At 43.9% G+C, this 25,242-nt stretch overlaps 1 protein-coding gene across 1 annotated transcript; it reads left to right on the forward strand.

Moving 5' to 3' along the window:
• On the forward strand, positions 1 to 25,117 carry coa6 (cytochrome c oxidase assembly factor 6; the record flags this gene model as incomplete). Its single annotated transcript, XM_084330993.1, has 4 exons — positions 1 to 91; positions 612 to 679; positions 14,865 to 15,014; positions 24,054 to 25,117. 4 exons carry the CDS (start codon positions 1 to 3, stop codon positions 24,150 to 24,152), a joined length of 408 nt encoding a protein of 135 aa, XP_084187119.1. The 3' UTR covers positions 24,153 to 25,117.
• Positions 25,118 to 25,242: the final 125 nt, after the last annotated feature.

The raw sequence follows: 25,242 nt of genomic DNA on the forward strand, positions 1-25,242 counted from the left end.
ATGGGTCATTGCGGGGGCTGGATCCAGGGTATTGATCTGGCCTCTCGTGTGCTGATCCGCTCAGCCTCTGTGTGCCTGCAGCCACAGCACAGTATGTGCCCAAAATGTAAGATCGCCGATGCGGCCGAGCTCTCGAGACACAGAACACGTTGGTAAGTTTTTATGTCTGATTAATATTATGCCGTCCTCAAAACTATATGATTATGGTTGACAAATTGGTCAAGTGACCATTTAAAGGGGGGACAATTAATGCTTGGCATTACGTGTTAATTACTGTGCGGTATTAATTGAGGACTCTGTTGGCTCTTTTGAATCCACAGTGACCTTCAACCCTTGCAGTTGGCTGTTGCCTGGTAACCCTATAGAACGCCAGCTGTGGGAGCCAGCAACTGCTCTCTTCTTTTCTCATCTTTTCTTCTCCTCCTTCTGGCTCATCTCCTCCCTTCACGTCTCCTCTTTTTTTCATGGACTTGTCATCATGGCTCACCCTCAATGATGGCTACAGATGTGAAACTCATTCAAAATCCTTTGTATAATTGAGAACATTGGTGTTGACTGTAAGAGGACAATGGCAGTTTGTTCTTCCCTGTCAAACTGTTGTGTGGTTGCAGGTCATGCAGACACAAGGCTTCAGCAGCAGGGTGAGGTGTGGTTGCAGACACAAGGCTTCAGCAGCAGGGTGAGGTGTGGTTGCAGACACAAGGCTTCAGCAGCAGGGTGAGGTGTGGTTGCAGACACACAAGGCTCCAGCAGGGTAGCAGCCTTAAAGTGGGGCTTTTCATAACGGTGAGATGACCTCATTTCCTGCTGCTGTGATATATATACTGTAACTCTTTCACTCTCTCTCCCCTTTCTCTCTTTATTTCTCTCTCTTTCATGTGTGTTATGATGCCTGTGTGTGTCTCTGTGCGTGTCTCTGTGTGTGTGTGTGTGTGTGTGTGTGTGTGTGTGTGTGTGTGTGTGTGTGTGTAGGTGTGTGTGTGTGTGTGTGTGTGTGTGTGTGTGTGTGTGTGTGTGTGTGTGTGTGTGTGTGTGAGAGAGAGAGAGAGAGAGAGAGAAAGATAGAGAGAGAGAGGTGCACATCTCGCTCACTCTCTCTCTCTTTATCCGTCTCTCTCTCTCTCCCTGTACCTGTTTCTCCCTCTTCTTCTACCCGTCTCTTTTTTCCCTTGTTCTATTTGTCTCTATATCTCTCACTCTTTCCTCTCTGACACACACGCATGCGCACACACACACAGAGCAGTGGCGGCCGGTGGGTGCTTCGCCACTAGGGGCTCTATACCAAACATTTTGCAAACATGTACAGTACCACACAACAGACTCATGGCAAGACGTGAGCGATTCGACTCACGCTCACGGCAATGAATCGGCTCTTATGAACGAGTCGCTCAGCTGTTACTACAACAACACACAACCAGTCAAATAAAGTATAGTCTAGACTCTAATTCACAACTTGAAACACAATATATAAATAGAAAAGTTAGAAACAAAACTCGCCCCGTCTCCAAACACAGGCAGATCTCTCCCTCTCTCCTTCTCTCTCTCTCACACAGCGCGACGTGGAATCGATTCGTTACACAATCAGACCTATTATATACCAAGAATAACTTCAGTATGAGTACAGGGCTGTACACATATTTTGCATATTGTTAAACGAGCCAAGGCTAGCTATTAAACTATCGATATGAATCGAAAATCTGGGACCCTGATGTAAACAAGACAAACGTCTTTCTCTGGTCTGCATCCCCTTAACAATTGTGTGTATTGAGCCGTACTGTATTGTACCCATTCTGCAATCTGTTAATAAAGTTCTCATTCATTCATTCATTCATTCATTCAAACATAGACGATATTGAACAAGCCATAATCCACGTATTTTCAATCCAAACGCGAGAGAGAGAGAGAGAGAGAGAGAGAGAGAGAGAGAGAGAGAGAGAGAGAGAGAGAGAGAGAGAGAGAGAGACTCACTGTTTAGTTGACACGTCCAGGGCAGGAGGTCTTGCCTTGATAAAGTAGTGTATCACTGTTGATGTATTCCAGACCACTGTCCACTGTGTCCAGACTGCATCCGCCATATAGCTTGTTAGCCAAGTGTTAGCTTGTTAGCAGCACCACACAAGTACAGCAACAGTCACAAGTACTTCATTCCTTTGTCCATTTCCGCTCGAACAGACTGCAAACTACCTGGCGTTCTATCGCCATGCTCTAAGACAAACTCTAACCTTAACCAACTTTGAAAGAGTGCCTAAGCTTAACAGTCTAAAGAACTTGCAGTCACGGCACGCTCTAAGACAAACAGCTGCCTGCATCACCAACCTAGGAATAACAAAGCTAGAATTGGAACATTAGAAATTGGATTCGGCCAATCAGAGATCGTCTCTGTGAAATTCTGCTACGGAAAAAAATACTGGCGTCGGCCAATCAGAGAGCGTCTCCGCGAAATGCGGCTACAGAAATTCTTGACGCTACTGGCTAGACCGCTTCAAATCGCGCCCGGATTCCAACATAATAGTCATATTTCAACGCACAACGCGTTATGCACTGATTGGCTGTGACGGATACAGCGATCAAACTGTGACGCGCACTCCGAGCGCTGTCGCGTCTAGCCCGGGCAGAGAAATACGAAAAAATAAAAAAAAATTAAAAAAAACGTGATGTCACTTCCTGCTCAGGAAAACGAGTGTTTTTCTATTTGAGATAATAACGTTATATTGTGCATTGGAAATACAAACATACTTAAAATGAGTAAATATTATTCATTTTAAACACGTTTATATTATTTATAGGGCTATAAAACTAAAAACTAAAAAGTTTTATTTTCTTCTTCTGTGATTTAACAGCAGGTGGGTCGGCGCTCTTGCGCCCCTAGTGGCAGAGCCGCCACTGACACAGAGAATGATATCAGATGAGGGGTTGAGGCAGTGAAGCTACACAAGGCAATAATTGAAGATGAGCTATATTATAAACCTGTTTGAGACTTACAGTCGACTGGCTACACTTTGCATCATCTCTCTCGATTTCAAAATCTCCCCGCTGAAGCACAAGTTCCACAGCAACCTCGACAGCAGGACGTGCAGGCTATACTAACTCTCTCTCTCTCTCTCTCTCTCTCTCTCTCTCTCTCTCTCTCTCTCTCTCTCTCTCTCTCTCTCTCTCTCTCTTCTCTCTCTGTCTCTCTCGCTCGCTCGCACGCACGCACGCACGCACGCACGCACGCACGCACACACACACACACACACACACACACACACACACACACACACACACACACACACACACACACACACACACACACACACACACACACACACACACACACACACACACACACACACACACACACACACACACACACACACACACACACACACACACACTTCTCCTTCTTTTTTGTCCTTTCGCCAGATTCTGATAAACTCGGATGGATTGCTGCTGGGTACCATGGTAACCGATGCCACACACACACACACACAGACACACACAGACACACACACACACTTCATTCTAAATTCACTTTCTGTCACAAAAAGCCCTAACCTCATTACTTTGTGTGGATGAATAGGCTATAGCTAGCGCTTTCAGAAAAAAACTAGATTGATAGAATTCAACAACTCCCGGGGCTCAGAGCGATTTAAATGTGTTGATTGTTTTGTAGCCCAATCAAATCAAATAAAATGTATTTGTACAGTATAGCCCAAGATCACATGGAATTGCCCCCATGGGCTTTACAAGTCAAGAAGAAACATCACAATAGATCCAAAACAAAAACCACCATAAAATCCATATATGCGAAACTCCCAGACTTTCCCCAATGAAGATAAGGAACGACTCACCAAAACCTAGCAATAGGAGAAAAAGCAACCACAGGCGGTGTGGAGGAGAGAAAGGATGTTGGTGATAATAAAGTGTTGCTATGGATGATAGATGGATGGAGAATAGAACAGGCGAATAATTGGTATATATACATGTAATGAAACACATATACATACATACATACATGGTAGCAATAGTATCTAAAGTACATAAGAACATTTAAAATGTTTAATAAATAGAGCTAAAAACAAAAAAAGGCATAGGAAAACGAGTACTGGTATGAAAATAAGATAAAGGCTAAAAGTCAAGGCTCGGAGCTCAGAATATCAATGTCATATTCCCCAGGGGGGCAGGAGAACCACTCGGGTCCAGTTGAAGTATAGAGCAATAGAGCGGGCACGGTTAGATGCCGGTCCCTTTTCTCTCTCTCTCCTCCAACCTACCCTGATCTCACCTGGTCGGGGATAGACCCTTGGTCTAATCTGTCTAGTTCAGTTAGGGTGTCTGTTATTTGAGATTTTCTAACCTTGTCGCCGGTCTCTCTGAGTGGATATATCGATATAGAGATTCCAGTGACCGTTCTACCTCATACTGGACATGAGCACCACTGGCCCCATGGATCAGCTTCATACCATCTTCTGTCCAACCTACAACGTCTAAAGCATAGTGTGTTTTGTGCGGCGTATGCGCAAATCTCGCCGCTGCTCGCCTGAAACCTATATTATTGCCAGGTCAAAGGTAAACACATGACCTTGTTTCTTCATTTTCCGATGCTGCGATCATTACAAACGCATGTTTTAGGATGGGGTTCAGTAAAATAGACGTCACTCTCGCTCCGAGTCCAAGTGTCTTCAATCAGAACAGGATGATTGATCCTGTTCGCGTGAATATTTTCCCTAACAGGGTTGCACTTCCGCGTTCGGTTTGCGCGATCTGATTGGCCACTGACGTTTCTGGTCATGTGACATGTGCGCCAATCGTGTGACGCCTGTTTCTATCACCGGTTAAGCTTAGGCACTCTTTCGAAGTTGGATACGGTTAGAGTTTGTCTTAGAGCAGGGCGATAGAACACCAGCCCTGATTCCAAACTCTAACCTTAACCAACTTTGAAAGAGTCGCCTAAGCTTAACCAGTGATAAACTAGGCGTTAGGTAGTTTGCAGGCTGTTTGCAGGCTGTTCGAGGCGGAAATAGGCGCAGAAACAGGCGGCACGCGATTGGTGCACATGTCACATGACCAGAAACGTCAGTGGCCAATCAGATCGCGCAAATCGAACGTGGAAGTGCAACCCTGTTAGGGAAAATATTCACGCGAACAGGATCAATACATATAACGTTAGTTGGCCCTCATCCGTTGTCTTCTTCGTCTATACTATAGTCTGCTCGGGCCAGACTATAGACCGAGCCCAAGAGGTTTCCTCATCGGCCGGTTTGACTATAGTATTTTTATGATTTACCAGAAGTACTGAGTCCAACATAGTCTGGTAGAAATGCACCTTATCGTCCATAATTCGTTATTTATCTGGAGATTTCCACTGCACGTGTCATAGGTGTTAATGAAGCCAATATAGCGGTCTGGTTGGCTGTGGTGGAAAAACTAAAAGAACGCATTTGACTCTGGAAATTGAGTACTGAATGGGGTATTATGTGGATGTCTCACGTTGGGGTCCTGGGGCGAGAGGGGGGGGTGGGGGGGAGAATGACCGAATATTCATGTATGTTGGTGGTAATGGTGTTTTTTGTATTTTTGTTTTATTTATTATTTTTCATTCAATGCTGATCCTATGTATATTTTCTGACCCCTTCTGATCTGGGTTTGGTGATCGTGGGCTCTGGTTGGGGGGGGCCGCGGTTCGGGGTCTCTGCGGGTCGAGGCACTAAAGAGGCATGGTGCCCGGTCTGCGCTACGTTCAATGTGTTGGTATTGAAAACGGTCCTCAAACGGTGTTGATCAGGACGGACAATACGACGTCAGTGTCGTATATCGACAGACAGGGAGGAGTACGCTCGCCCCGTCTGCACCAGGCGGCGGGCGGCTGGCTATGGGCGTCCTCCATCTGCGCGGCCTGAGGGCTCCCCACATCCCCGGCAGGGTGAATGTGGGTACAGGTGTACTGTCGCGGGGCGGTCCTCATCCTGACGGGTGGGGATTACATCCGGACATAGCCAGGCAGGTCTGGGACCGATGCCGTGCCGCCTGGGATTCTTCCCCATACATCTGTTAGGTCAGTTGTTGGGACGGGTACGTTGAGGGGCGCAGGTTCTTGATCCTGATGGCGCCGGACCGGGGCGCAGCTGTGTGGTTCCCGGTCCTGATCCAGCTACTGGTAGTCTGGAGAGGATGGACCCTTCTGTGGTTGATACCATTCGGAATGCGCATGCTCCCTCCACTGTCGCGCTTACTCGGGCAGATGGCGTATGTTCCAAGTGTGGTGTAAGGCGGGGGGCTCCTGCCCCCTGGATGCTGTCCTTAGTTACCTCCAGTCTCTCCTTGATAGACTGTCGGCTTCGACGGTGAGGGTATATGCAGCAGCTATATCCTCCTATCATGAGGGATTTGAGGGGGATGTCTTGTTCAGCCACCCTCTTGTGAAGCGTTTCCTGCTTGGCGCTCGACGCGTTAAGCCGGTGCAACGCTCTTTGGCTCCGAGTTGGGATCTTCAATTGGTCCTCGGTCAGTTGTCCTTGGCCCCGTTTGAGCCTCTTGAGCAAGCGCCGTTGGAACAGCTGTCGTTCAAGACCGCGTTCTTGCTGGCCGCCACCTCCACTTTGTGCTCTCTCGGTACGACCAGAGTGCCTGTCTTTCGTTCCGATTGCGGTGCCACTCTGCGGCCTAATCCTGCCTTCGTGCCTAAAGATATCCGGAGTTCTTCCGCTCCAGGGATATTGTGGTTCAGGCGTTTCATCCGCCTCCTCACGCTAGTGAGTTAGATGCGGGCCTTCACCTGTCATGTCCGGTCCGTGCTTGGGAATTTACCTCAGCCGTACTCAGGACCTCAGGGTCACCGATCAGCTTTTTGTCTGTCACGGTGGTTCTCATGCCGGTAAGGCACTATCGAACAACGCCTGTCCCATTGGTTGTGCGAGGGTATTGCCCTCTGCTACACGTTGGCCGGGCTGGATCCCCCTGGGGGCGTCAGGGCGCACTCCACTCGTGGGGTGGCAGCCTCTGCCGCTCTGCTGGGTGGGGCCTCGGTGGAGGACATCTGTGCTGCAGCTTCATGGTCCTCCCCGGGCCCCTTTGTAAGGTTTTACCTCATGGACATGACCGGGGGTTCTGTCTCCCAGGCGGTTCTGGGGTCTGTGGCCTTTCCTGCTTCCCGTCCTTTGGTAGGGTAGCAGGAGTGTGTGGGTATGGGCCACAGTGTGTTAGGTCACACGTGGTTCCGCCTGTGCTGTGTGTTCAAGGGGTTCTAGTTCCCTCTTGCTCGCACTCGGGTGGAGTTGACTGCGCCCCCCCTTCATTAAGAAGGATGGGGTGACGGGACTCCCCAACCCCTTGATGTGGGCTTACGGGTCCTCAAGGGGTACATTTGTCGGGCCTCGCGTCCGCTCTACCCCATATCTCGATAGGCTTAAGAGCGGGACGCGATGGCCAAGTACGATAATATAACGAAAGGTTATGTATATAACCTAGTTATATGAGTACTGGCTAAGCGTCCTGCTCTTAACGGCCCTGAGTTCCCTTTTGAGGAATCTTTTCCTGGCGAGGAAGAGTGTTTGGTGACCATGCCTAGTGTCTTATAGGCTACGCCTCCATAGGGGTGGGACCCGGCAGGTGATGGGCGTATTTGTTTTTTCGTTAGTGGAGTACAGTAGGTACATGAGATGAGGTATATCTCGATAGGCTTAAGAGCGGGACGCTTAGCCAGTACTCATATAACTAGGTTATATACATAACCTTTCGTTAAGCACAATAGAATAATATAATTATGAAATAAAATATAGGCTGTACAACTGTAAATAAGAGGTTGAATAAAATGATATGGGATATAAACTAAATTAAATATAGCACAATAGATATAGTACAATTGTAGGTAAAGATAAAATAGGAATAGGCCAGGGCTGTACAACTGGGCAGATGTGGTCAATTATATACACTAATTAGAATCAAGTAACAATACAGTGGGCAAGTATATAGTCCAGTAGGGTGTGAAGTGAACACACCATATGGATGACAATGACTCTGGAGAATGAGCCATTTCTCCTTTTGTAAAATGTCTCAGTGTAGGCCTACTTTTTTCATAGTCAAACATAAAACAGCACACAAATATGCAGCAAAAACAAGTTTTATTTTGGTACACACATAGAACAGTACAGTACTGTAAACCCCCCCTTCACAAAAATGAATTCGGCATCACGCCTCCGATTCCTGTCTGGTCAGAGGGCCTCATCCACATCACAGGCAATGTTCTCCCTGTCCAAGCAGCGTTTGAAGAAACGCCTCGAGTGGCGCAAGAAGCGCTGACATGCCTCAACACGCACGTCGCCACAAGCCTCCTCCATGGCCTGGAGCAGTGGGACCCGGCCCTGTGGGTTCCGTTCATAATATACCTTCCACCTCCAAGCTGAAAAAAACTCCTCAATGGGATTCAGGAAAGGAGAATAAGGTGGAAAGTATAAAACGGAAAAATGTGGGTGGTCTTGGAACCACTCACGCACTCAAGCAGCCCCATGGGGAAGCTCACATTGTCCCAGATGACGAGTTGATCGATCTGCTGTGGGCCATGTATCTGGCCAGGTGGTACCAGCAGGTCATGCATGCCACCCAGGAAGGCGAGGAGACGGGCAGTGTTATAGGCCCCTAGGTGGGCATGATGGTGCAGGATCCCATGGTGGTTCATTGCAGCACACATTGTGATGTTCCCACCACGCTGGCCAGGGACCTCAACAATAGCCCACTGGCCAATGATATTTCTGCCCCGGCTCCTCCTTTTCGCCAGGTTGAACAACTTATACTGGAGGCAGAAGGCTAATGTTAGAATAGGAAAGGAGAAATCAAGAGACTTCCCGGTGGAGAAGGGTGTAAGACAAGGATGCATCTTGTCCCCTGTACTCTTTAATATGTACAGTGAATCACTGATGAAAAAAGGTCTGAGAGGAGGGAAAGGAGTAAAACTTGGCAAAGAGAACATCACCAACATAAGATATGCTGATGACACCGCTATAGTCTGTAACTGTCAAGAAGATCTACAGGACATGATGAATAAGCTAAATGTTGAATGTAAAAACTATGGGATGTCGCTAAACACAAAGAAAACTAAAGTAATGATCATTGAAAAAACACCAGGAACTGTTTGTAAAATACAGGTGAATGGAGTAAAACATGAAGTGAAGGAGTACATGTACCTTGGAAGCTGGATCAGTGAAGGTGGTAAAGCTAACATGGACATTAAGAGAAGAACCGGAATTGCAGGGCGGTCAGGTGGCGTAACGGAGATTGCGTTAGTCACCAAACCCCGGAGCGGCTAGATTCGCCTGTTCGAATCCAGCTCACAGCTCCGGGGTTGTCACCAGCTTGGCTGGCCGTTCACACTAATACAATTGGCAGTATTAGAGGGTGGGAGAAGCTGGCGGGGTGGGTCCGGGTCGTTGTAAACAGCGACTCCTACAGTTCGGTCGGGGCGCCTGCTAAGCGCGGATAGGACTTGAATGGGATAGTGTGATCCTTCCACACGCTACGCCCTCTCAATGAGAATCCGCGCTGCCAGGTGAAAAGAAGCGGTTGATTGGCTGGACGTGTGTCGGAGGAAGCACGTGATAGCCTCCACTCTCCCAGATGATCTGACTGTGGGGGGTAAGTGCGCAGCGACCAGGAAGGGGATTGGGAATTGGCATAACGACTAACATTGGGATGGGAGAAAATCTGAGGAAAATGGAGGGGGAAAAAGATCAATAAAAAAAAATTAAAAAAAGAGAAGAACCGGAATTGCAAAGAGCGTGTTCTGGAACCATAAATAATTATTGAGACGAAACATAAGTTGGAAAACAAAGACCAGAATTTTCAGTCTTTTCATACGGAGCAGAAGCATGGACGCTGAATGAAGAGGCAAAGAGGATGATAGACTCTTTTGAAATGTGGACGCTGAGGAAGATGCTGAAGATAACATGGAAGGATAAGATCAAGAATGAGGAGGTACTGAGAAGAGCGGGTATGCAAGGAGGACAGCTGTTGGAGAGGTTGAAAAAGAGAAAGATGGAGTTGTGCAGGCACGTGCTGAGAGGATCCAGCGGGGAGATGTTCAAGAAGGTGGTGATGGGGAAGGTGGATGGAAAGAGAGGAAGTGGAATACCAAGAAGAGGCTGGGTAGACAACGTCTGTGATTGGAGCGGAGTGAGAGGCAGAGTAACAGAGTTGGAGAGAAGAAGTGGGGACAGAATGGGTTGGAGAGTGATAGGCAACCTTCGGAACGAAGAGGCCACCTGATGATGATGATGAATCCAACCTCATCAATGAAGATGTACTCATATAACTCATTAGCTGTGTCATGCTCCTGGATCCGCTGAAACAGACAGCATGAGAATCAGGGGTGTAAAGTACTTGAGTAATTGTACTTCGTTACAATACTTAAGTACTGTTTTGGGGGATTTGTACTTTACTCGAGTATTATTAGGTTTGTATACTTGTACTTTTACATTTCAGAGAAAAAAAACATACTTTTTACTCCTTACATTTACGGTTCAATGTAGAGAGGCTGGTGGTCTGGACGTTCCTGACTGTAGCATGGTCAGCCAGGATCCCAGTTTGTATTTGTCGGAGTGTGATAGGGTTGTTATCACAAACCACATTCACAATTTCAGTCTCCTGTTTGGCTGTGAAAGAGTGTGTTCTTCCTCCACAGTGTAGTTCTCTTTCAGTCCTGCAAAATACAAATACTGTGAGCACACTGTATTCTATTGATATGCAGTATTACAGTACTGTGAGCACACTGTATTCTATTGATATGCAGTATTACAGTACTGTGAGCACACTGTATTCTAATGATATGCAGTATTACAGTACTGTGAGCACACTGTATTCTATTGATATGCAGTATTACAGTACTGTGAGCACACTGTATTCTAATGATATGCAGTATTACAGTACTGTGAGCACACTGTATTCTAATGATATGCAGTATTACAGTACTGTGAGCACACTGTATTCTATTGATATGCAGTATTGCAGTACTGTGAGCACACTGTATTCTATTGATATGCAGTATTACAGTACTGTGAGCACACTGTATTCTATTGATATGCAGTATTGCAGTACTGTGAGCACACTGTATTCTATTGATATGCAGTATTGCAGTACTGTGAGCACACTGTATTCTATTGATATGCAGTATTGCAGTACTGTGAGCACACTGTATTCTATTGATATGCAGTATTACAGTACTGTGAGCACACTGTATTCTATTGATATGCAGTATTACAGTACTGTGAGCAGCACACTGTATTCTATTGATATGCAGTATTACAGTACTGTGAGCAGCACACTGTATTCTATTGATATGCAGTATTACAGTATGCAAGGCAAATAGATGTTGTACCTGTTCTCCTTCCTGAAGGTTCTAATGAGGTTCAATTGTGAAGCGGCTGAGATTTGGTTGAGCACACGATCTACCACAGTGGCCCCAATCTCCTTCTGCTTTCTCCCCCTCCTCCTCCTCCTCCCTGTCCTCCTCATCTTCCTCCTCCTTGTCCTCCTCCTCCTCTTCCTCGTCTTCCTCTCCCTGCTCCTTCTTGTCCTCCTCCTATTCCTCCTCCTCCTCTCACTCTTACCCCTCCCTCTCCTTCGCTGGTTGCCTCTCTCTTCAAAGTTCTCCATTGTTCACCAAAACAAAACAGAGGCTCAAGGCACTTGTATGCTGCAGTCCTGATTGCAAATTGCTCAACAGACCTGAATGTTTAGAGATTTGAATATTTGTGTGTTGTAGGTTGATGTTTTGAGATTTTACTTGAGAAGTGTGTGAACATTGAACAACAACTGAACATTGTGTGTATAGTGTTTTGACAACAAGGTGATGTGTAATTGACATTAGAGTGTAAAGAAGGTAAGTCAGAGTCTAATGCAGATAAGGGAGTGTGAAGTAGTGCCAAATTGGGTTGAGCGATTGGTACATGAAGTGATGGTTTGATTTGATTTTTTATTTGTCTCGAACATAGAAACATAAAACAAGTTTAAAAAACAAAAAAGTAAATAGTCAAAGACTATTTCCATACAATAAGTGTTCGAGAAGGAACAGGGGGAAGTAAAACAACTTATCAAGCCCTGCCCCTTCCTTACAATATTTGACATTATAATTTAATAAAAATTTAAATAATATAACAAATAATGAAAAATAAAATAAAAGTACAGTTTTTTATATATCCAAATATCCAAATGAAAAAAAATAATAGGGAGTCACATTACTGCTCAAGCTCCTCTCTCTTATATGTGTCCATAAGTGCTTGTTTATAGCTACCTTTAAATGTATTGATATTTTAGTTTAATTTTATACTTGCATCCAGACCATTCCAGAGTGATACACCACAAACTGCAATGCACATACTTTTAAAAGTTGTACGTATACCGTAGGTTGCTTTAAAGCTAATGTCCCTCTAATATTATAAACACTCTCTCTAGCGATGACATTTTTTTTTAATGTTGCTTGGTAATTTGTTTTTTATTGCCAGGAACATAATTTGCGCAGATTTTAATTTGATTAAGTCCATGAATTTTAATGTTTGACTCTTTACAAACAGACTATTTGTGTGATCTAAATATCTACCATGCATGATGTACTATCCGTATGGCTCTTTTTTGTGCATATCTTTTGTAAGTTGCTTTTATAAGTATTTCCCCAGGTTTCAACACAATATGATAGATATGGTACAATAAGTGTGCAATATAATGTATAGAGTTTTCTGATTCAGGATATATCTAGACTTGCCCAGTATACCAATACTTCTCGCAAATTTTGAACACAAATATTTAATATTTATTTATTTATATTTATTTAATATATTTAAATATTTATTATAAAAGGTTGCGCAAATTGTGCCCACTTTTCGCTTTTTGTGTGTTAACAATTGTGAAAAACTGTAACCACTTAAAAATATGAGAATAATTGTGTAAACAGTGTAAACAAAGGTGCAGATGAGGGTCTGTATGCCCTATAGGTTATATTATATGTTACAATAAACAATATGGCAATAGATAATTTGAATCTGAATGTATACTATGACGAGTAAGAGTAAAAGTAAACAGTATACACAGTATACACAAGGTATACACTGGCATGATATATGTCATGCATTGTAGTCTGTGCAGGTTTTGACCCGGTCAGAGTCTGAGACAGAGTCACACACACACTTTAGTGACGCAAAGGAAACTAAACAACAATAAGGGCTACATGCAGTTTGATTTAGCCAGATATTTTGGCAGTCCTCATATCGCCGATAATTATGAAACATGTATTCTCATTCTCACATCAGCTGGATTTAGGGCCTACAGGCATGGTCATGCTGGACCTACAAAAGGCCTTCGACACTGTCAATCACACCATTCTGATTGACAAGCTAAAAGCAATTGGTTTTGATAGTCTATCAGTGAGCTGGATGCAATCCTACCTGGAGGGGAGAGAGCAGATGGTGGAGGTAAACGGTACCCTATCCCCCCCCCCTCACAGTAAGCTGTGGTGTTCCACAAGGAAGCATACTAGGTCCGCTACTGTTCCTAATTTATGCAAATGACATGTCGTCAGCTTGTGACTGCAACTTGTTCCTGTTTGCGGACGACTCAGCCCTGCTGGTCTCTGACAAGAAAAACCCTCAGCTCAGAACTAGGCAAAATCTGCATATGGCTCGCTGATAACAAACTATCATTACACATGGGCAAAACAGAGTCCATTCTCTTCGGTTCAAATAACAAACTCAGCAAGACCGACGGCTTCTCAGTTACAGTGGGTGACAATATTGTCACGAGGAAAGAAGATATTACCTACCTGGGTTCCATCCTAGAGGCAAATCTTTCCTGCGACAAAATGGCATCCAATGTAATAAAAAAAGTCAACCAACGAACTCGATTCTTGTACCGGATCTCCTCACTGGTAAACAAGAATACCCTGAAGACTCTGGCAGGAGCACTCATTCAAGGGTACTACGACTATGCTTGCACCTCATGGTACCAAAGCACCTCAAAGGCGCTAAAAACAAAATTACAAACATCTCAAAACAAACTGGTCAGACTACTGCTTGACCTTACTCCTAGAACCCACCTCACCCCTGCCCACTTTGACAATTTAGGATGGCTTAGAGTAGACGACAGAGTACAGCAACTTGCAATGGGCCTGGTCTACAAGATACACTACACGACCAAGGTACCCATGTACATGTCAAAATACTTCCCAAAGGTCAGTGAATACCACGATCACAACACCAGAGGGAGCTCCACAAATCATGTTAAACCCAGATTCGGCTCAAACAAGGGACTAAACACGTTTCGCAATTATGCCACATCAATGTGGAACGCCCTACCCAAAGCTGTAAAGGAATGTGAATCACTACCCACTTTCAAAAACACTCTCAAAAAACACCTACGGGAGACTGCAATTCAAAACTGGCCCCTGTAAATGTCCTAACACAACCCCCTCCAATGTACAGTAAATGACCAAGTATGGTCTTGTCAATATTCCAATGTACAGTTTTGTTTGTACAGTTGTACAGTGTACAGTGTCCCCCCACCCACCCCTCCCTTCAATCTTAATTATAGTTAACATCGAAATACTTGAAAGTAAACGGTGCCACCTTGTGGTAGATTCCCGTAATTACACACTCGAAGGCTTACACGTGACGTCATCTGGACGCGACGGTAGATTGTCTGCGTCCTTGAATGCTCCGGAAAGCATGCAGCATTGATGTCGTTCACATTATTACACAGTATGACGAAGATTAATGGGTGAATTCGTCCGGACAAGACGGTATTGTGAAAGGTTTTTAACTTGATATAATAGAAGTAGTTCGGTAACAGTAACACACTCACCTAGTGGTGAATGAATGTACCTTATTTGACTTGCTCTGATCAAAACAACGGTGACAGCTCCAAACTCAGCCGAGAGGAAGGCGTGTTGGGGCGCCAGGGACGAGCTTTGGAAATGTCTTGATGACAACAATGACCAAGCTTCGTCCTGCGAAAAGGTCCAGAAAGAGTTCGAGACGAACTGTCCTGCTCAGTGGGTAAGTGTGTGTGTGTGTGTGTACTCTCTAAATATTAACTTATGCAGCTCACAGTCAAACATGCATTTAATTAGAGTTGAAGATCTGTGGTCTAAACCCTGTACAGTCAGAAATATATTTCAAGGGCACACTGCTGCTGCTGTACTCCTCTTCTCCTCGCATGTTAAGACTTATGCATGTGATTTAAACCTCTACCTTTCAAACTAGAAATGGTAACAACAGCTGATGTACACAAAAAACTGAGCACCCTCCAACTTAACAAGGCCACTGGCCATGACAACATCCCCTCCAAATAACTCAGAGACTCAGCAGCCGCCATCACCCCAGTCATCACACACATAATAAACCTCTCCCACATTCAAAACCGCTCTTAAAGAGCACCTACGGGAGGCTGCAATTCGAAACTGGCCACCGTAAATGCCCAAAACCCCCACCACCTCCTAATAGACAGTCTCCTCCCCACCGCATGTATATTATTCCCTCCCCGCCGTATGTATATTTCTCTCCCACCCACCCCCTCCTAATGTACAGTCCACCCCCCATCATATGTATATACTCTGTCAGGATCTAGGGGTAACAGTACTGTATATTTGAATACCGTTTATGTCACAAATGTATCAGTACTAAATACCTATATGTCTCTATGCCATAAATGTCATGTATGTCATAAATGTCTATATGAATTGAAAATGGGGGACCCTGATGTAAACAAGACAAACGTCTTTCTCAGGTCTGCATCCCCTTAACAATTGTGTGTATTGAGCCGTACTGTATTGTACCCATTCTGCAATCTGTTAAATAAAGTTTTCATTCATTCATTCATTCATTCATTCATTCATTCATTCACACATCCCCAAGGACTTCAAAATTGCGAGAGTGACCCCTCTGCACAAAAAGGGCAGCAAATTAGACCAGCGTTTCCGTTAGCCGGTAATTACCGGTTTTTGACCGGCAAAATCTGTTGAAGTCCGACTTATTTAATATCTCCGGTCTTAATGTCCGGTGAAAATAATTCCCTGAGTCTAAGCACAATTTGATTATTTGAATTGTATTAAAATAGGCTAAAATTAAATAGCCTATGCGATGAACGAAACGATCATTACATTTGTTTCCTCGTTGCTTCTAATAATGACAACGACGTTGTCGGCGAGAGCTTAGTGCTGGTGTGCGGACTTTTGTGTGAAGCTGCAGAGCCAGAGAGGCAACGGCACAATGCAGTATTCCAGCAGTACTCCAATTTGGCCATTTTCAGCCAATGTTGGGTGGGGGGCGCTGCTGTGCGGTTCCCAGAAAAGAGCCAATAACAGCTAAATCAGCTTCTCTGCAGCGCCATACTCTTTGCAAATAAGTCGTTGCGAGGTGGAGAGAGTCGTCACGCAAACCACGATAATGTTGCCGTCTCTCTGCTTTCTCAGTTCTTCGCTTGATATAATTAATACAAATGTCCAATATAACGGAATTCGTTAGCTCATAAAAATGTGATTATAACAGACTGCTGTTTAGTGTCGGACCGACTGCCCACATACGCGGTCTATTTTAGTTCAAGTCAGCAGCAGCACGGAGTATCGAGGGACTTATTTTATTTGGAATATATTAATTAATGACTGTATACGCAAAAGTAGCCTAGTTTTAAGTAATAATATTATAAATCTACATGCCTTGAGGATGACATTCTTTATATTGCCTGCCTATCAATTGTTTTAAAGCTCAATAAACTATGAATTAATCTCATTTGTCCGGTAGATTGAAATCTTGCAGGTCACGGAGACCGGCAACAATTTTTTCTAACGGAAACCCTGAATTAGACCCAGGCAACTACCACCCTGTTTCTATTCTTACCTCCATCTCGAAAGTCATGGAAAAAAGAGTATACGAACAGGTAGAAAATTACCATTCGAATCTACGAATTCCAATTCGAATTCCAATCTGGCTTCAGAACATCCCACTCCACTGACACATGCCTTCTCTATTTGAACGACCACATCAAACAAGAGGTGGACGCGGGCAAATACTGCGGCATGGTCATACTGGACCTACAAAAGGCCTACGACACTGTCAATCACTCCATTCTGATTACTATCAGTGAGCTGGATGCAATCCTACCTGGAGGGGAGAGAACAGATGGTGGAGGTTAGGCCTGCCGCGATAAGCAATAAATCGATTAATCGGCGCGATAATTAAAATGAATGCAATAATTTTGACAGGCGCGATTAATTGCTATTTGCGCGTTTGTTTTAATGAGGCGGAACCAGTACCCCTCGTCAGTCACTCTCCGTGTGGGGGGCCGCTGGCCTTACTACAGAGCACAGCACAGGAGCTCCGTGGGGCAACGCCACATAGCTTAACTACATTTCTCAATAGTGTTGCTCCTTTTAACCAAGTAGCGTTATTTGTAGTGTAACGTTAGCTATTTTTAGACCCAAGTAGTTACTCGCTACTGCCCGGAGAAACTGGACTGCTAAATAAAGATTAAAGATCTAGCGTTCGTTGATGCTCACTCAATGCTAACAACATTAGCTAAATAGCTAACAAACTAAATACAACGTATAGCATAGCTACAACACAGAATAACGTTAATACTAGAGCTGGGCCGTTAACGGCGTTAACGTGCTGCGTTAACGCTATACTAGTATCGCGCGATAATATAATTAACGCATTAATCTAAATTTTTTTTTTTTTTTTTTTTTTTATAAACCTTTATTTACCCAGGGTAGGTTCGCTGAGCACAGATGCACTTTTTCATGAACGCCCTGCTTCACATTCACACAGTTCCATTCACACCTGGGAGCTGCCCAGTACAACCACAGTTGACACCATTGGCCACTGAGCAACTCCACTGGAGCAGTTGATTCAAGCCATGTCACATAGTTCAAGTTTGAAATGATTCTTTCTGTTTTGCTCCTGAGAGTGCTAGATACTGTACTGTACTGGTAATATTATTTATTTGTGTTAACTTCTGAATAAAACAACTTATTAAACACAAGTACATCTTATTGAACATTATTTTGATATTTCATTACCAATTATCATAGCAAAACAGCTTTTTCAAACAGTCTGTAATGCATTTTGGAAACGGGAGATGGGCTCATGGTGTAATGGGCCACCTGGCCTGAGAAACATAAGGAGGAAAGAAAAAGTAAGGACTTACTTCTGGTCATTATTTGGGTAGAACACACATATTTTGAATGCCTTCGGCAGGTTTTTTTTTTTTTTTTTTTAGCCATTTTAATCTAGATTAATCTAGATTAAATCCAGGATTGCAGATAGATTAATCTAGATTAAAAAAATGTATCTATGCCCACCTCTAGTTAATACAATTACATGCATCATTGTTTACAATGAACGGGTGGTCAAAGGACTGGACACGGGGACAAGTTAAACATAAATTAATTTATTATAACACAGTTGCGCTCTCGTGCCTACGCACCACGGCTATTCTATTATATACTGCTTTGACGCTTCCTCCTCATCGTTGATTGCCTGTAGTAGCTGCATCTAACGTTAGTAGCTAACGTTAAAACTAACCTAAAGTTAGTTGTTCACCAACAATCTATCTCAACATTTGTTTTATCATTAGCTTGTATGTCATATATGTCCTGATGAATTGAAAATGGGGGACCCTGATGTAAACAAGACGAAAGTCTTTCTCTGGTCTGCATTCCCTTAACAATTGTGTTTATTGAGCTGTACTGTATTGTACCCATTCTGCAATCTGTTAATAAAGTTTTCAATCAATCAATCAAGCTCAAAAACACAGAACGGACGAGACAAGTTGGCTGCTAGGATAATAACAACAATACTTCCGCTTCGGTCGGTGGGCTTCAAAATAAAAGTCTAAAACACCGGAAAAGACTGAGCGGTGGGCTTCAAAATAAAAGTCTAAAACACCGGAAAATACGTTTATTTTGTACAGCGTTTTCCTCCACGAGTACTCGAGTACATCATGTGATCAATCGATCTGGATTATTTTTGCCCATCCCTAGTTTATCTTGTGCTGAAGTCTCCATTCCAATAGAGATAGTATATATTTTGGTGTTTATTTGATTATTGTTTCACTGCCTTTTTATTTATTACGTTTCCAGTTTTTTCCTCACAGTTTATTAACATTTTGTACATGGTACCGCGGCGCAAGGTACATTAATAATACATGTACATGTTAAAAGGATGACACAAAAAGCCAGACAGAGGGCTTGTTTCCAGTTTCAGTTTGTTTTATAATAAACAATCAAACTGAGCATTTTTTTATTTAGGATATTTAAAATGTCTTCCAATGTTAAATAAAAGTTTATTGCACTTTGAAACGGTGTCCTTGCATTATTATGCTATTATCATTATATTAGTGAATTTTTAAAAGAAAATTGAGAACTTTTGGGAAATAAATTTCAAAAAAAAAAGATTCTCTAACCGGTTGCAATAATATCGCTTATCGCGATATTTTCGGGGGCAATTAATCTCCCAGCAAAATGTGTTATCGTGGCAGGCCTAGTGGAGGTAAACGGTACCCTATCGCCCCCCCCCCCCCTCCCAGTGAGCTGTGGTGTTCCACAAGGAAGCATACTAGGACCGTTACTGTTCCTAATTTATGCAAATGACATGTCGTCAGCTTGTGACTGCAACTTGTTCCTGTTCGCGGACGACTCAGCCCTGCTGGTCTCTGACAAGAACAAGTTACAGGTTGAAAAAACCCTCAGCTCTGAACTCGGCAGAATCTGCACCTGGCTCGCTGATAACAAACTATCATTACACCTGGGTAAAACGGAGTCCATTCTCTTCGGTTCAAATAACAAACTCAGCAAGACCGACTGGCTTCTCAGTTACAGTGGGTGACAATATTGTCACAAGGAAAGATGAAATCACATACCTGGGCTCCATCCTAGAGGCAAATCTTTCCTGTGACAAAATGGCATCCAATGTAATAAAAAAAGTCAACCAACGAACAAGATTCTTGTACCGGATCTTCTCTCTGGTAAACAAGAATACCCTGAAGACTCTGGCAGGAGCACTCATTCAAGGGTACTACGACTATGCTTGCACCTCATGGTACCAAAGCACCTCAAAGGCGCTAAAAACGAAATTACAAACATCACAAAACAAACTGGTCAGACTACTGCTTGACCTTACTCCTAGTACCTAACCCACCTCACCCCTGCCCACTTTGACAACCTAGGATGGCTTAGAGTAGACGACAGAGTACAGCAACTTGCAATGGGCCTGGTCTACGATACACTACACCACTAACAGGGTGTCCGCGGATCCTTAAAAAGTCTTAAAAGGTCTTAAATTAGTTTATCAATAATTAAGGCCTTAGTTTGTCTTAAAATGTCTTAAATCCATTTTCAGAGGTCTTAAAAATGTCATAGAAAGGAAAGATAAAATGCCATGTCATCTTATGTTTTATTATGAAATCTGGGGGAAAACGGTTAACGGAAGATAAAGTTTGACTTTTCATTGACCGTGTTGTAGAATCACGCAGACCGGAATGGGGCGGAACCAACACAACTCCTTGTGTAATGTGTTGGCCGGGGAACCATTTCAGCAACGGAGTCTAGCTAACGTTAGCAAGGCGAAGCGATAACGCTAACGTTACGTTTAGTTTAGTTTAGTTTAGCATTTGCACTCGTTAATATGGGAAAGTGCCAATTTAACGAGAACTGGCTCGACAATCCACTGTTTGCGCGATGGTTGGTCCCAGTCAAATACCATTACAAGCCCCGCTGCAACAAAAAAAAAGAGCAGTCGCGTCGCACATGCTGAGCGCTCTGCAAAAACCGCCTGCAAACTACTATTTCGCATTTATTTTCGGCCCCGCCTGCCTCCACACCAGCTGCGCCATCTCAGGTAGGACTATAACATCTGCACCAACAGAAGTCCGGATAACATTCGGCTCCACGCCAAAGCTTGAAGCTGAGGTCTTAACTTGAAAATAATCTATTCACGGATGTAAACAAGGACACGTTTGTGTTTATGTTCGATGAGAGCTTCACCCACTATGTATTTCTTCCTCCCACCCACCCCTCCTAATGTACAGTATCCTCCCATGTATGTTAGGATCTATGGGTAACAGTACTGTATATTTGCATATCGTATATGTCACAAATGTAACTGTACTATATACCTGTATGTCCCTATGCCATAAATGTCATGTATGTTGAGTATGTCATAAATGTCACTATGAATTGAAAATGGGGGACCCTGATGTAAACAAGACAAACGTCTTTCTCTGGTCTGCATCCCCTTAACAATTGTGTGTATTGAGCCGTACTGTATTGTACCCATTCTGCAATCTGTTAAACAAAGTATTCATTCATTCAACCAAAACCACAAAAACAAAACAACTGGATGAATGAATGAAAACTTTATTTAACAGATTGCAGAATGGGTACAATACAGTACGGCTCAATACACACAATTGTTAAGGGGATGCAGACCAGAGAAAGACGTGTGTCTTGTTTACATCAGGGTCCCCCATTTTCAATTATAGTGACATGACATTTATGACATACTCAACATACATGACATCATGACATTTATGGCATAGGGACATACATGACATACAGGTATACTATATAGTACTGTAGTGTTACAATTGTGACATATACGATATGCAAATATACAGTACTGTTACCCAGAGATCCTAACAGAAAATATATACATATGATGGGGAGGAGACTGTACATTAGGAGAGGGGGGGGGGGGGGGGGGGGGGGGGGGGGCTGGACATTTACAGTGCCCAGTTTCTAATTGCAGCCTCCCGTAGGTGCTCTTTAAGAGCGGTTTTGAATGTGGGCAGGGGTAAAGTGGGTTTTAGGAGTGAGGTTAAGCAGTAGTCTGACCAGTTTGTTTTGTGATGTTTGTAATCTTGTTTTTAGTGCCTTTGAGGTGCTTTGGTACCATGAGGTGCAAGCATAGTCGTAGTACCCTTGAATGAGTGCTCCTGCCAGAGTCTTCAGGGTATTCTTGTTTACCAGTGAGGAGATCCGGTACAATAATCTTGTTTGTTGGTTGACTTTTTTGATACCCTGGGGAGGGTGGTAATAGTTATGTGTTCTGACAGTGGCTGTTGCACTTGCTGCTTGGCCCCTGGTATATTTTTGTATAGCTATATTTGCTATTTATGTTTGGTCACCCCTTTGTTGAAATTCATCCAATCCAATTACTCCTTTAAGTTCAAGATTTTTAAGTTTCCAAGTTATGTTTTAATAAACATCTTTGGACCAATGTGTCCCTAAACTTAAACTAATTGGTGTTGTTGCATGATTTTTGTTATTGTGAAATTGGTATTAAATTTAATTCTGAGTGGCATTAAAAAGTCTTAAAAAGCATTAAATCTGACTGGGCTAAACCTGCAGATACCCTGACTAAGGTACCCTGGCATGTACATGTCAAAATACTTCCCAAAGGTCAGTGAATACCACGAATACCACAACACCAGAGGGAGCTCCACAAATCATGTTAAACCCAGATTCAGCTCAAACAAGGGACTAAACACGTTTAGCAATTATGCCACGTCAATGTGGGAACGCCCTACCCACAGCCGCAAAGGAATGTGAATCACTAGTACCCACTTTCAAAACCACTCTCATAGAGCACCTACGGGAGACTGCAATTCGAAACTGGCCCCTGTAGATGTCCAAACCCAACCCCCTCCAATATACAGTCCCCCCCCCCCCCCCCCCCGCCTACCCAACCGCCCCCCCCACCCACCAAACCACCTCCAATGTACAGTTTCACCCACACCTACCCAACCTCCTCCAATGTACAGTTTCTTCCCCCTCAAATGTATATACTCTCTTTTTAGACTATTTCTGTACTCGTAAACAGTACTGTATATTTGTAGATCTGAATGTCATAAATGTCTAGATGTAACAGTACTGTCTACCTGTATGTCATGTATGTCATATATGTTATGATGAATTGAAAATGGGGGACCCTGATGTAAACAAGATGAAAGTCTTTCTCTGGTCTGCATCCCCTTAACAATTGTGTGTATTGAGCTGCTGTACTGTATTGTACCCATTCTGCACCTGTTATGTTCAATCAATCAATACCCTTGTCCGACATGAAATATTTTCAATATATCAAATGCAAAGTAAATTTTTCTGGGGGGGATTATTACAGGCTAGGCATGTGTCAATGATTAGCAACAACACAGATTTTGATGGATTCTTTGTTTTTTGTAATGTCAGATTTAACAACAACTCTTTTCAGAGTATTTCATTTTTTATCTGACATTACAAAAAATTATGACTGTTTAGATTACAATACTCTCTGTCACAGTGATCTCCTGGTTGTTCCTCACCTACTATCGCGCCGCCGCAACTAGAAACACTGGCCTGGCCGTGTGTAGCTTTTCTCCAACGTGTCCGTGTTCCTGGGTTCCCGTTTTGCAATCTGATTGGCCAGGTCATGTGACATGTGCGCCAATCGTGGGACGGCAAGTTCTGCGCCTATTTCCGGGTCGAACAGCCTGCAAACTACCCTTACGCCTAGTTTATCACCGGTTAAGCTTAGGCGACTCTTTTGAAGTTGGTTAAGGTTAGAGTTTGGAATCAGGGCAGGCGTTCTATCGCCATGCTCTAAGACAAACTCTAACCTTAACCAACTTCGAAAGAGCGCCTAAGCTTAACCAGTGTAAAAACGTGCGGTCCCACGATTGGGCGTACATGTCACATGACCTGGCCAATCAGAGACGCGGAAACACAAACACGTTGGAGAAAGGCTTCAAGCGGCCTGGCCTGCTTGCTTCTAAGTTCAGTGGCCTGACTGCATAATATTTTTTTTATTTATTTTTTTATAAATCTTTTCAAGTACCACCAGCAGTACCACCAAGTACCACTAGTGGTACGCGTACCACAGGTTGATAACCACTGCTCTAGCTGGTCTTACCGCTTGACATTAGATGACAAATTCCCAACACAAAACGTATACGCAGGTTTGAGTTCCATGTGATGATGTGGCACAGATTGCAACGTGTCCCCAAATGATCCCGGTGAAACGGATAATACATTTAAAGATGCTCTCTCTCCTCTCCCCCGGCAGGTGAAATACTTCGCTAAGAGGAGGGACTACTTGAAGTACAAGGACAAGATGCAGAGAGAGGGATTCACGCCTGCCGAAGGCCCAAAGCAGTCTCCATAATACAGCGACGCTGAAGGCCCAACACAGTCTCCATAGCAACAACAGGACACTGGAAGGACGGTGGTCTCTGGGATTCTTTTGGGCCGGGCCTCTTGTGAGTCTGTTCACATCAGGGATGGACCCGAAAGAACCGTGCGGTTGACAAGTTCACGTTTCAGTCTCGCAGGCGAGATCTTGTGATCCTGTGTGTGTGTGTGTTATACCTACAGTTTTGGCGCGATGACATTGTCCCCTCCTTGCTCCTCCTCTCAGGAAGTAATGGGAGGAGTGTTTTGTCATTTCCGATTGCTTTATTTAAAATGTTGCTGAACTTTGGACCAGGTGCATAAAGTTGCAGCCTTCTGGATAATTAATCACTGGAGCAGTTTGGAGGTTCAGTGCCTTGCACAGGGGGGCACTTTGGCAGAGATGGCGGGCACTATAGAGGTAATACCAGCCAATGAGCAGCAGTCGTCAGCTCACAGCTGGAACACACCCTGCTGTCTGTGCTGGGGTTTGGACCAGTGACCGTTCTGTTACTGGTCGGCAGGGTTGAACGATATGCAAACCAGATATTGCAATTGCGATATGATTCTCAAGATATTAGAGGGAATGGTATTTCTTCCAACATTAATACATTTTCATTGAACAAAGTATTATAATTATTATGATGTGATTTTTGCAGGGGTCTGTACCGAACAGAGAGGTTTTCCTACAGTACATCTGTAGGATGTGATTTATAGGCAGGGTATCTCAGAAGCATAACAATACTCCATTTAGACCGTATTCTGATGCACGTTTGTTAATTAAATATTGCAGCCTCCTGCGATTTTGATATTTTTGGTCCAGTTTCTATGAATTGTTCAGCCCTACCGGTAGAGACCATCCTACCTGCCTCATCAGCGTGCGTCTGGTCCATTATGGTCCATACTTAACCCTTTCACTGCCACACGACAGAAGGTTAGCCCTTTACTGTCACACAACCGACGGCGATGCTCCATCATTAGCATCAAATGCGGAGCTAATGATGGAGCATCGCCGTCGGTTGTGTGATAGTAAAGGGCTAACCTTCTGTATTGTCACAGTGAAAGTTAACCGGCTGTCGTGTGGC

This window comes from Notolepis coatsorum (genome assembly GCF_963971535.1).
Source record: "Notolepis coatsorum genome assembly, chromosome: 15".
NCBI lineage: Eukaryota > Metazoa > Chordata > Actinopteri > Aulopiformes > Paralepididae > Notolepis > Notolepis coatsorum.